This window comes from Mustela nivalis, assembly GCF_964662115.1.
Source record: "Mustela nivalis genome assembly, chromosome: 7".
Taxonomy (NCBI): domain Eukaryota; kingdom Metazoa; phylum Chordata; class Mammalia; order Carnivora; family Mustelidae; genus Mustela; species Mustela nivalis.
In genome coordinates this window covers 53256651-53270118 of record NC_139026.1, presented here as the reverse complement: position 1 = coordinate 53270118, position 13468 = coordinate 53256651, and the positions used below count along the sequence as shown (strand labels likewise).

At 34.1% G+C, this 13468-nt stretch overlaps 1 protein-coding gene across 5 annotated transcripts; it reads right to left on the bottom strand.

Moving 5' to 3' along the window:
- Positions 1-853: 853 nt before the first annotated feature.
- Positions 854-12887, bottom strand: KLRD1 (killer cell lectin like receptor D1). Of its 5 annotated transcripts, none has more exons than XM_082738224.1 (8): positions 12804-12887; positions 12587-12668; positions 7349-7447; positions 6039-6131; positions 5831-5893; positions 3433-3584; positions 2466-2569; positions 854-1517 (listed from the first exon to the last, which is right to left on the bottom strand). In XM_082738224.1, exons 3-8 carry the CDS (start codon positions 7353-7355, stop codon positions 1364-1366), a joined length of 573 nt encoding a protein of 190 aa, XP_082594350.1. In that variant the 5' UTR covers positions 7356-7447; positions 12587-12668; positions 12804-12887; the 3' UTR covers positions 854-1363. The 5 variants fall into 5 exon arrangements, with proteins under 5 accessions (XP_082594350.1, XP_082594353.1, XP_082594351.1 ...); XM_082738227.1 differs by lacking the exons at positions 12587-12668; positions 12804-12887 and adding exons at positions 6382-6462; positions 7784-8041; XM_082738225.1 differs by lacking the exons at positions 12587-12668; positions 12804-12887 and adding an exon at positions 7784-7804.
- Positions 12888-13468: the final 581 nt, after the last annotated feature.

Below are 13468 nucleotides of genomic sequence, written 5' to 3'. Positions count from 1 at the left end.
ATAGGGAGCCCAATGTGGGGCTCCATCCCGGGACCCTGGGATCATGACCTGAGCCCAAGGCAGATGCTTATCTCACTGAGCCACCAAGGTGCCCATTTATATTTATATTTTAAGAATTAAAATACACAAGCTCTTTTCTCTTCCTGGCTCTTTATTAAGAATCAATTTGAGGTTCTTAATTATTATAGTTTAATTGAAATAGAAAACAAAAAGATGTTTCAATATAAATTCTTTTAAAAGCATATGCAACGGTTTTTAAAAGTGGAATTGGCTTTTGATATTTGTGAGGTTAGGAAAACCCTAGGTCACAGGCAACAGACCTTTTTATGTTCCCACCCTTTCTCTGACACACTCAGGACCCCTCAGTTAAATGGGTCACTCCCTCCCCAACATTAAAAGGGAAATGTTCAATATTTTACACATAACTTTTAAGAAAAAGGCTTTGGGTTGATTGGCGAACAAGGTCTTCAATTTACATCTCAGTGACTTTTTACTGATGGATAACCATAAGACAAGAAAGACATGTAGGGTAGAAAAATAAGTATTGCAAATTTATTTGATCAGGCTTGGATTCTGTTTACCCTTGAGAAATCACATAGGAACCACCTATTTGGCCTAAGATTCAAAAGTACTTGGCAGAACTCAGGACCACCAAGAGAAGAACACAAACATGTTCCCCTCTAAAGTCTGATGATGCACATGAGGGAGCTGTCATGACACTTAAACCTCTAAATTGAAACATATAGATATATAGATATCCAGAAAGAACTAAGTTCCAGAAAAGTAAGATGAAGATGGGACTTCCCAATTTCCTATGACTTACAAAGTTCTGAACTGACATTGATATAGATCATTTGGTGCAAATTATTTTATTTGAATTTCTTCAAAAAAATTCACAAGGTTATATGCATAAAATATATTAAATTTAATGTTGAACATATCCATTAAATCACAATAGTCCTGAAATTCTTTACCTTGGTGCACTGTTATGGCAGATATAGGTGCACAAATTTCACCAACTTTATTTTATTTTTTAAAGATTTTATTTGTTTGATAGAGAGATAGAGAACACAAGTAGGCAGAGCAGCAGGCAGAGAGAGAGGGAGAAGCAAGCTCTCTGTCGAGCAGGGAGCCTGATGCCAGGCTCAATCCCAGGACTCCAGGATTATAACCTGAGCTGAGGGCAGCTGTTTAACTGACTGAGCCACTCAGCTGCCCCAAATTTCACCAATTTTAAAGCACATGATTTCAAATGTATGAAAATTGTATCATAAGACTTGATTTGAAACATTTTACAGATCCCAGAAGTAGATAATTAGCAATAATATAAAAGGTGAAGTCATTTCTTAGTACTACTGAATCTTCACTGGCCACCCCTCCCCCTCAAAGAAACACTTAAATAAGCTTTTTTTTTACATATAAAACGACTTTCATCATCACAGCGTTCGTCCAAAATACCTTGGCTTGAGCTATACATTATGCATTTCTTTGTATTTAATTTTTGAAGTGATGGCAATCTGTAATGAAAAATAAAATGTTAACATATAAGAAAAGGAAATGAGACTACTCAAAGATAGTGTTTTTTTATTAAATGATAGAATTTTTAAAGCACTTGAATGAGATATTAACATATTGAGTCGATTGATTTTTATGCAAGAGCCATGTTTTCACAATTTCAAAGCACAGTATTACAAAAACTCAGCTACTTCCTCAATAATCAACAGCATTAAGGCCAAGGATTTCATGTTTTTCCTGCTGTTTTTAATGGTTTTGATATATGGTATGCTTCTGTTTTATTTAAAGATATCCTGGATAATCAACTCTGGGAAAAAAAATCCAAGCATTAGATTTATCATTGTCTGAGGCTGCAAATCCAATGTTTATGAATAAAAATGAGAACCAAAGTTTACAAATATACAGAAAATAACCTCAGACTATATGAAACGTGGGAGTATGCTGAAAATAACAGTCTCAAGAAGAGTAAAGAAAATAATATGCTATTTTCCCTGTACTGCTTCTGTGAAGGTAAGCATCTGTACATGCACGTAGGCATCCAAGGGCTTGTATGAGGCAAAAAAAAAAAAAAAAAAATCGAGAACTGTTTTATGGTCACAAGTACACTAACTTCATATCACTTAAGCATAAATTTGGATGATCTAGGTGGAGCTAAAATTATTAGATTGCCTCTCTTTTTTATATTTTCAAGACAGATAGGTTATCCTAGCTACATGCTCCCAGATGTTACAGTATCTGGTGAGATCTACAGATAAACTCATAAAGATCTAAAAGAGAAAGAAAGGAGAGGAGAAGAGAAAAAGGTAAGATGAGGAAAGAGAAGGGAGGGGAGGGGAGAGAAGGGGAGGGAATGTTAGGGAAGGGAAGGGAAGGGAAAAGAAGGGGAAGAGAAGGTAGGGCAGGACACGGGAGGGCGGGGCTAAAAAGGAACTTGACTGCCAGAAACTTACAGATCTTGGGAGACAGGAGAGCCATCTTCCCACAGCCAGGCCTTTTTGTCGTTATGGTAAATGAGTCCAATCCAGTAAAAATATGAACTAGAGCTCATAAAATGCTGATTGGAAGCAGAGACAAATATATTAATCAAATTTGAATGTATTTCAGGAGTAATATACTTTTAAGAAGGTGTCAGCATCAAATTTAACTTTTTAATCACAGAAACTGAAATCATTTTTAATGTCCAGTTTAAAAAACATAGTCACATGCCTCATATTATCTTCCTTATTGAAAGTACAGTTACATGCTTTTCTTCCTTATGTTATTTATTCACTAATTTCCACAAATATCATTTATGATACACAAATAAATGTCACAAAATACCATTTCTTCAAGGAATAGAAAACATTAGAAGGAAGTAAGAGTTTTCAAAGAAGATTACAATCAAATTTGATCCCACATCAACAGTATCTGGAGGATAAGTTTCATACATACAGTCTACTTAACTTATACTCAAGATAGTTTCATAAGGCAGCTAGAGAAATTTTCACTTTTTCTTAAGTTGGGTAATTTTTTTATCAGACCCTCCATACTTATCGCACATTAAATCCCAGAATGATGACAAAAAATGTAATTACAAAGTAAATTATAAGCCCAGTTAATGAACTAAAAATCATAAAATTATTTTATTAGTCTTTGAGTAAAAATAATGGCCCATTATTCATTCTTTGAATTCTCTCTAAAATGTTCCTTGTACTTTATCTGGACTGTAACTTGATTTTTATTCCTATAATATAAATCTTTGAGAAATTTTATGTAGGTTTTATAATGATTATTTCAGGATATAGCAAATTAGCAAGTCAGTTCAAATAATAACCATCCATTTACTATAATTAAAGACAAATCAAAGTATTCAGCTTATTTAGATAGCATATTTTCCTAGGTCAAAGAAAATGTAGGAAATCAGAATTAAATACATACCAATTTATCTCTGTTTTGGAACCAAAGTAGACTGGAATTCAGAAAAGCACAGAATCTCTGACTTTCCTGCCAAGTCTTCAATTCACGAGAAAAGAAGTAGCAGTTGCACTGGTACCCAATCCAGCCTTTTGGACAAGAACAACAGTCAAAGTCTAAGAGAAAAAAGAAAAATGACTTATGACATTCAATTTTTTCAATGTTATTTACTCATTCAAAAATAATTCGTTATTTCTTCACTATTTTCCACAAATATTCTTTGAGAATCTACTACACATACAATAGTTCAGGTGCTATTAATGTGAACAAGTCAGACATATATTTGAGATATAGAGTCAGAACAATATAATTTCCAATCATTTATCAAGTCGATTTAATGATAATTTTGGTAAATATACACAAGAGTAAGTCAGTATGTTAAAACATTGGGTAGCAGAGTGTAAATTGGAGGGTGGCTGAAGAACCTTTTGGAGGAAATGACCCAAATTGAGCCCTGCTGTATAAATAAGAATAAGCGAGATGAAAGAGATATATAAAGGAAAATATTTTAGCATATTTCCTGAGTCAGAAAACAATATAGCACAAATTGGAGAATTCCGATGTTTGGATATTTTATTTTGAAAATAGAGATAAATAAAACAATGAGCTTGAAGTCTGATATTGCACAGTTTCCCAGTGAGAGTGTCTTGAACATTTACTCTCCTCAGTGATAAAAGTCAAGACACATGGTAGGTACTCAAATCTTTGACAAGTGAACGATTCTGAAGTGTAGGGTGGAGTAGTCCTTACTAGGAGCTGGAGGGTGGGGTAAATGGAGAGATATTAGTCAAAGGGGACAAACTTCCAGTTAGAAGGTGAATAAGTTCTAGGGATCTAATGCACACGGTTATGATTATAGTTAGCAATACTGTATTATGTACTCAAAAGTTGCTAAAAAAGTAGATCTTGAGGACTCTACCTCTCCAGAAATGGTAATTCTGTGACATGATAGAGGTATTAGCAAATGTTATGGTAGTAATCCTTTTGCAACTATAAGTGTATTATATCAACCTGTTGATTACCTTGAACTTACACATTATATGTCAATAATATTGAAATACGACATCAGGCCATCAGGGAGATTCAAATTAAAACCACATTGAGATATCACCTTACACCAGTTACAGTGGCCAAAATTAGCAAGACAGGAAACAACATGTGTTGGAGGGGATGTGGAGAAAGGGGAACCCTCTTACACTGTTGGTGGGAATGCAAGTTGGTACAGCCTCTTTGGAGAACAGCGTGGAGATTCCTCAAGAAATTAAAAATAGAGCTTCCCTATGACCCTGCCATTGCACTACTGGGTATTTACCCCAAAGATACAGATGTAGTGAAAAGAAGGGCAATCTGTATCCCAATGTTTATAGCAGCAATGGTCACGGTCGCCAAACTGTGGAAAGAACCAAGATGCCCTTCAACGGACGAATGGATAAGGAAGATGTGGTCCATATACACTATGGAGTATTACGCCTCCATCAGAAAGGACAAATACCCAACTTTTGTAGCAACATGGATGGGACTGGAAGAGATTATGCTGAGTGAAATAAGCCAAGCAGAGAGAGTCAATTATCATATGGTTTCACTTATTTGTGGAGCATAACAAATAGCATGGAGGACATGGGGAGATAGAGAGAAGGGAGTTGAGGGAAATTGGAAAGGGAGGTGAACCATGAGAGACTATGGACTCTGAAAAACAATCTGAGGGTTTTGAAGGGGCGGGGGGTAGGAGATCGGGGTGCCAGGTGGTGGGTATTATAGAGGGCACGGATTGCATGGAGCACTCGGTGTGGTGCAAAAAAATGAATACTGTTATGCTGAAAATAAAAAATAAATTTTAAAAAATCGCAATACGGATGGAAAAAATGTTAAGGGAAAAAAAAGACAAATATGATCACAGAAGACGGTGAGACAATTTGGAGATCATTTGGAAAAAATATTTTAAAAAATTGGACTTTGAGCTGGCTTTCACTGGGTAAGTGAAATATCTGCACTATATTCTGAGTCATGCAAGAAGCAGAAGCAGAGGTGAAGAGATATAAAAATATGAGCTATGAGCAAACCAGCAGGTAATTAGGATTAACCATAGTATTTACTGTACCTTATTTTTTTATTTGTTACTTAAACATGAGCACTCATATAGAAAAAAAATGTCATTTCAGGTTAATATTTTCCTTATTACTTAAATATGTAAATGACCCATGTTCAATGTAATTTAATTCTTTTTACATTAGAGAAAAATGAAACATGGCTATCCTACAATTAGTAGGTAAAACCGTATTCTTAAGTGTACTATTCCATCATGCTCAGTGTGAGAAAAACAAGAAACTACCAAAACTAAGACTTTCCCAAGTATGGAACCTACCTTTCTGGACTTCAGTGATTTCATCTGGTGACAATGTTGGCTGAATACTTTGTTTAGGATATACTGTAAGAAATGATTAAAAATTTACTTCATTAAATACAAGTTTATGAAATAATAAAATATTACACATTAGTAAAATGAAACATTTATTATTGAATGGTTTTACCAAAGTTATGGTTTTTATACAAACTTGACTAGAAAAACTTACAATTTTTCAACAAAATTCCCATAATAGCCATCAAAATAAGGCATGTTACTCCTAAGATGCCAGAAATCAAATTCCATGGAGTAGTCTGAGAAGCTGTAGTGAAAGAGAAATACAGTGATTATTTAAAGAACAAAGTTCTTAAAAGTAATACAGTGAGAGAGAATCCAAAACATTCTTTGGCTTGATAACCCAATAATCTTGCCAATGAAACACTGAAAAATGAAAATATTCCCTTCATAACTTGCTCCAATACCCAAATTTTTATGTGCTGTAATTTATTCATTATTGAAATTATCTATAAATTTTCTCCTTTACCAGTCTTGTTCCAGTAAAGTGGACTTACCATTTATTTCTTAATTCCACAAAGAAGCTTAGAGATCCAGAGTAAGAAGACATCAGTAGGCATCAAGTTGTGTTTTATAGGCTTACATAACAAGAAGCACAAGATAATATGATTCCCATTAAGTAGATAAGAAAACATCAGGTCCATTAATAATGTTATCTTCTCCAGGTATCAAAGCTAGTCAGTATCCAAGTCAGAAATCAAATGCAAGTTTGTCTAGACCCAGATTCTTTTACTTAGCATCTTCTATCATTGCAGCAATAGTACTTGGAAATGTGCCCTTCTAGTCACCTCAGTGCATTCTCTACCTACGAAATGTCCAGCTGCTTGTAGTTTTGTAGAGGTTTTTTGATAAGGAAGAGAAGACAGAGGAACACTCCCAGCCTGATGTGACATATGGGTAATACCTTGGGGACCTGGATTCATTTCACTGTACATTAAGTTAGGATATATTAGCAGCCATTTTTTTTTTCAAGAACATTACGCTTTCTCACACCAAAAATTACTGCTTTTTGACATTTACTCTAAAACAAATTAATGTTAGGAGATGTGGCATTAACATTAGCACTCTCCCAAAGAGTCACTAACAGACATACTATTAATCTAGGTGACTTAGAGTGTCATAACACAAATGGTAAATTTTTAAAAGGACACTTGTAAGCATTGTCATTAATTTACTTCGGTGCTAGCATTATGTTGTTCATAACTTAATCTGGTAAATTCAGTTTGCATTCAGAGTTTAGAGCTTATCATTGTCAGAAGTCACTCTTTAAACCTGCTGGAAAAGTTTCACAAAATCATTTCTAAGTTATAGATAAAGAATCAGGAGTGGAGAGCACGGACACATGGAAAACCTAAAAATGTACATTTCTTCCTAAAAGCGCTACCATGAAATTAGCCATATCCCTGAGATGCCTTTTCTCTTTCATTTCATTTTTAAAAATTTTATGACTCGGAACTCACATACCTGCCATGAGGAATGTTCCAGTGTCGATGCTGGCAACACACAGTACGTGCTTAATCAAGAAGGATGGTGGTGTGTTGGTTCACGGAGCTGAGCTGGAAGCTAAATAATCCAAAAGTTATGCATGAAGAAATTTAAAAGGAAAAAAAAAGAAAAATTATTTATTTGAACAATGTTCTCGAATCTTCTATAGGTGAATGTATCATATGAACAAGAAGCAGTAAAGTCACTAGCTTCTAAAGTGTTCCAGGAACCACAACACAGGAAATCACCACAGTACATGTGTAATGCAAACCCTTTGATTATCATAAAAGAAAATGAGAGGGATTTTTTTAAATATGTGAATATCAAAATCAACTTAAATTCATTTGGAAAACGGGAAATTTATGGTTTTCATCCTTGAGTTTACTGGGAATCTGGGTAGAGATGAATTGTTACCCTGTTTCCTTTGTTTTCTTGTCTCATATTTCACACCCTGAGGCTCTACCTTGAGGACAATTCTATAAAACTGCCTTGGTGTTACCTGAGGTAAACTCAAAAAAAAAAAAAAAAAAAAAAAAAAAAGAACTAAGAAGAGCACCAGAGCACCAGAACTACCTGACACTTAACAAATTACGAGAGAAAGTGGAGTCATCCTGTCCAAACCAAGTACTAAGCGAATGTCTGACCTAAGATGGTAGGAGTTCATAAAGCCCTGGTTAGAAACACAGTGGAACATATCAAATAAGTCCCAGCCCCAGCAGCCCCAATTACACAGAGTCATAGATTTGCTTTTGCCTAAGCAAATCTGGGCTCACTGCATTTTGAGTAAAGTAAATGAATGTCATCTGATTCTGCTATTTAGCCTCATGCTCCAACAGGATTTTCTCTTATTTTTTTCTGCACAATTTTCTCTTATAATAAGTAAGTAATCACATGACTCATTTCTCTCCCTTTTCCTCTCCCTCTCTTTCTGCCCATTCACTTATGGTTTCTAAATCACCACCAAAGTGTATTCATCTTAGGATATATCAGAACATAAATGCCTTAAGCAACAGTTTCTTCCTAAGTAATTAGAAGTCCCATCTTCGGGCATTTGAATTCAATGAAACTATGTAGATAAAGCACTTGTCTTAGAGTTTCTGGAGTCAGCTGAAGTGTCAAATGCAGATATAGCAAGAACTTCTTTTCTTAAAAGGATGGACTAGTTTTTATATTCATACCTCTAATATGGTTCCACATATTATTTCAGAGATGCAAAAAGGCCCCATTATTTTAAAACAAATGGTAGAAATGAGTTAAAATAGTTGTGATTCAAAGTTTAATTGGTTGTTGCATAAAACAATGGATAAGAATGAAATTCTACTCTATTTTGAAGCCACATGTTAGAATTATGATTACCTATTTTATCTCTAATCACCTAAAGTATGAAACATGAACCTACTCACTTTATTTAAATGAAACATCATCTGGGAAGAACACTGAATATGTATTTTTTATTCATAATTAAAATAATTTATTTTCATAGAAACACAAGTATCTGTATTTTAGTATTTACTAATGGTCCATTTTTATTCATTGTTAATTTTCTTAAGAGTTTCTTAACCAGGGCGCCTGGGAGGCTCAGTGGGTTAAAGCCTCTACCTTCGGCTCAGGTCATGATCCCACGGTTCTGGGATTGAGCCCCGCATCGGACTCTTTGCTTGGCGAGAAGCCTGCTTCCCCCTCTCTCTCTGCCTGCCTCTCTGCATACTTATGATTTCCATCTGTCAAATAAATAAAAATATTTTTAAAAATTTTTAATTAAAAAAAAGAGTTTCTTAACCTTTTCCCAGAAACCTGAATTTCATGTTATTCATGTAATTTGGTAAGGCACCTTATGTCAGTTCTATAATAACTACTTTAGGGTAAAAGGAACAACCAGATAATTTTTTCAAAGTTCATTCAACATCTAACAACCAAATCAAAGGTATTCAGCTCAGTGTTGAGGTATTTTTCAATATCACTGAATGGAAAATGTGTGACACTCAGCTTGAGAAAATATCGATTGATCTCTACTCTCTATCTATTCTAATATACTAAAATTCTGGAAATCATAGGAGACCCCAGCTCTTTCTCACTTGTGCTTCATTACAGAAGAGGTATCATTGAATCTATTCCCAATCCACCCTGGAGCAGAACAAAGAAACAGAGAAGGAAGAGGCAACTTCAGAAAGAAATAAGGAAAGGACTCATTTTAAAATTGAAATTTGAGCATGAGCTTGTGGGATAAATTAGATTTGGAAATACAGAGCTGTAGTTACTGTAAAGTGAGAAATAGATAATAGACATACCTCACAACAAAACCTAAATAAGACAGAAAAAATTCAACACACATTTCTTCTTCCCATTTTTTTAAATAAAATGAAACATACATATTGAAATGTAATAAAAGCAAAAATTCTAATGAATTATCAAAGGAAATACCTGCAGCTACCACTCCCATCAAGAAATAGAACATTTCCAGCACCCTCAAGATCTTTCCTTACTTTACCTAGTTACTACTCTCTTTCTCCTTCCAGATATCACCTCCATCTTGCTTCCAAAATTATCTTCACTTCAAATGCAAACTGAAAAATGCAAAAATTCAAACCATTTTTGAAATTTACATAACTAGAACAATATACTACAAACTCTTTTGTGTCTAGCTTTTTTTCCTCAAGTTCGAAAGAGTTATCCAAGGATCCATCTCCATCTTGCTGATACTGATTAGGCCAGATGCAAATTCTGTGGCTAGTAGATAAGACACATTGATTGATTTGAATTGATTGGTGTCCAATTTGGATACTGGAGTGCAGCCAACTTTACTAAAAACAATGTGGTATAAAATGAAGAGTAATGATCATCTAAAGGAAATCCAAGACACTAAATTTCTAGAAAGATGAAATTTGGGAAATTATTGGCCCCTTTTCAGTATTTGTTTTTTTGTTTTAATTCCTTTATTTTTTTCTTAAGATAGGTCTCTATGAATGAGTCTACCACTGATCAACCAATAAAAGTTCATTTTGAAGCACAGGGGAAAAAAGAGTGAACTTCTTGCGTACCAATTGTAATCAATTCAAGTCCTGATTCATCAAGAAAGAATGTTATAACAGATGAGCCATGACTTGTATGAGCTTTGATTTGAAAATATTTAGCATATCCGCTGTCTCTGAATTTATTTCTTTTTTTCTTTCTTTCTGTCCTTCTTCTTTTTTTTTTTTTTTTTTTTAAGTAGGCTCCACGTTAGAGAGAGGATAGTGTAGCTGAGATATGAGAAAGGGAAATGAAGATAGCTGGCGCTAATACAAAGAGAATAACTATAATAACTATACTTTCTTCTAGTTAATCTTCTAGTTAATCTCTCTCTCTCTCTTTTTTTTTTACTTTTTATGTTGCAATGCATATGGATTGACAAAAGTTGTAAAATTAATACAATAGAGGTAGTTCCCTGGCACCCTTCACTCAGTTTTCCCCATGGTCATATCTTGCACAATTTGAGTATAATATCAAAGCCAAGACATTGACATTCATACAATCCATAAACTATTCAGATGTCACCAGTTTTATATGCACTTATTTGTAAGTGTGTATAGTTTTATGCGATTTTGTCTTGTATATAAGTTTGTATAACTGCTATCACATAATCTCTGTTTTTATATTTTAGAAAGCAACTGCCACCTTTTATTTTGTTATCCTGAAGTTTGCTTGTGAAAGAAAAGGCAAAATAAGTGACTGGAACTTTACCAATTTTCATTTTAATGATTTGATTTAGTGGGGAACATTTTAACATTTATTGAGCACATATCACATGCCTATTCTAGTGTTTAATTAAAAGTCTCATTAAGTGTATGAGTACACATTTCCCAGTACCTGTACATTTAATCCTAATGAAGCATTAGGATTACTTCACTGATGTAGCAATTTATACATCGGAAATTCTGCTATATCCAATACTTTCTTTGATGTAAAGATTACACAAGTAGATCTAGCAATAGGAAATCACTTAAATTTCTCCCTTTGAATATTCTTGACATGGAGTTAAAGATCCTGACATTACTTTAAATTGAGTAACCAGATTCTTATTGGTCATTCAGTTCCACCAACAGAACTTTCCTAAGAGTAGACTAGGATTGTTCCTTACAGGATCTCGCTCTGCCCTTCTTTGAGGAGTTGAGATGATCATTTTGTAGCTCCAGCAAATGAGGAAATGTTTGCCATTAGAGAAATGCTGATTTTTCAGTTCTTATTCAACACATTGTTTTAATTCAATCTGTATTTTTTACCCAATATCTGTGCAATTGTATTATGAGTTTAAGATACTGCATGTTTGTTTGACAAGCAGGGTATCATTTTACAGTTGTGATTTAGAGATAGTTACAAATTCAATCATGGATATTAACCAAAGATGTTACATAACAATGTTTCTCTTTTTTTCCCATGAAATTGAAAGTACCAGGAAACTGCTTCCCATCAAAAAAAATAGACAAACAAGCAATAAATTCAAAGAAGCAATCAATTCTACATCCAGTTCAGGAAGCACTTACTCAGATTCAGATGAAAGAAAACAAATGTGGAAGTTTTGAATATACTTAGATTTTTCTCAACACTTGACACTGCCTAATAGCTGTTTTATAAAGTAAGATGTCAAAAGAAGCATTCAAAGTAATGTCCTAACTGGTAACAGATTTTGGACTAAACATTGGCATTCTCTGATTAAGGGCAGAGAGGGGTTTATAAAACTAGAATGAGGAAAAAAAACAAAAAACATACAATTTGTTTCAAAATTTCTTAATCTCAGCTCTTAACGCATATCTCTTCTAATTAATAAGTCCCATCACAGGAGACTTCGCTAGAGTGTAAGACCTCATGTAAGAGTTGCATGGAACTTGTTGGCTGCAACTGTGGCTTGTCAGTCCTCCTGCAGATGGAACCAGTGTGTTTGTGGTGAGCTGTTGGGAGGGTGTTTAGTTTCTCACTCTGAAGCAGCACACCTAGTGACACATTGTTTACTTCCTAAGGTCTAAAACTGAAGTATTTTTACTAAATATCTGTGGAATGGCACAAAGCCTCTTTCTTGACCTTAGACAAAAATATATGTATTACAAAGCTCCGTGATCAGCATCTCTTGATAAAACCTAAGCATAAAGGAAAAACGGAAAAGAATTTCCTAAGTAAGACACAGTAAGTACCAAACAGGAGATTACTCTGCTCAATAAAAACCCACCAGTCTGGAAAACTCACCTTTTAGTTTTCTTACTGATCTCTCAGCCAGTGAAGGTCAATTAACGTATACATTTCCAAAATCCAGTTGCCTGAACCAAATCTGAAAGAAAAGGGCATATAAAGGATTCTTCTTAAAAAATGTTATGTGTCCCTAATTCTTTGGTAGAGAAGTAGTCTTTTTATTTATTTGTAATTTTAGTTTGTAAAGTGAATCAAGTTACACAAAAACAAGTACCTCATTTAGGTGATACATAGATTGGGCAAGAAAAGCAAAGAAAGAAAGAAGGGAAGAAGAAAAAGGAAAAGAAGAAAAAGAAAGAAAGAAAGAAAGAAAGAAAGAAAGAAAGAAAGAAAGAAAGAAAGAAAGAAAGAAAGAAAGGAAGAAAAAAGAACGAACGGAAGGGAGGGAGGAAGGAAGAAGCAAAGAGGGAGAGAAGGAGGGAGGAAGAGGAAGAGAGGGAGAGAAAGAAACAGGAAGGAAGGAAGACCACCGCCTGTGCTCTCTTTTTCTCTCAACAAATAAAAATATTCAAAAATATATATTTAATGTTTAATAATACACATATTTAATAAATTATGAATATGTAAATATATACACGCACACATAATTGACTATATACTGTTTGTTTTTATGGAGGTAAAACCTAGATTTCAACAGATCATTAAATTGTCACCAAAACTTCATATAACCTCTCATAAATAGCTTTCCATTATATGCTATTATTGTTTTCTGGTTTGCCTGTTTTCATTCCTTCTGTCTTCTAAAAAACATAACTTATTTTTTAATCTGTTTACATTAATATCGATTTGTGAATTTACTGATGCTTTGAGATATAAAATAATTCACTAGGATATCAGTACCAAAGCAGATGGTTCTTTTTAAAATTTTGGGGTTTTCTT

Bases quoted from the DNA above. Each gene is read 5' to 3' on its own strand.
- KLRD1 (XM_082738224.1), bottom strand. The intron at 5,894-6,038 runs GTAAGTTTTTCT...CATTTCTTACAG, and splicing joins GGGAATTTTGTTGAAAAATT to TATATCCTAAACAAAGTATT. The intron at 2,570-3,432 runs GTATGTATTTAA...GCTTCCAATCAG, and splicing joins TCCAAAACAGAGATAAATTG to CATTTTATGAGCTCTAGTTC.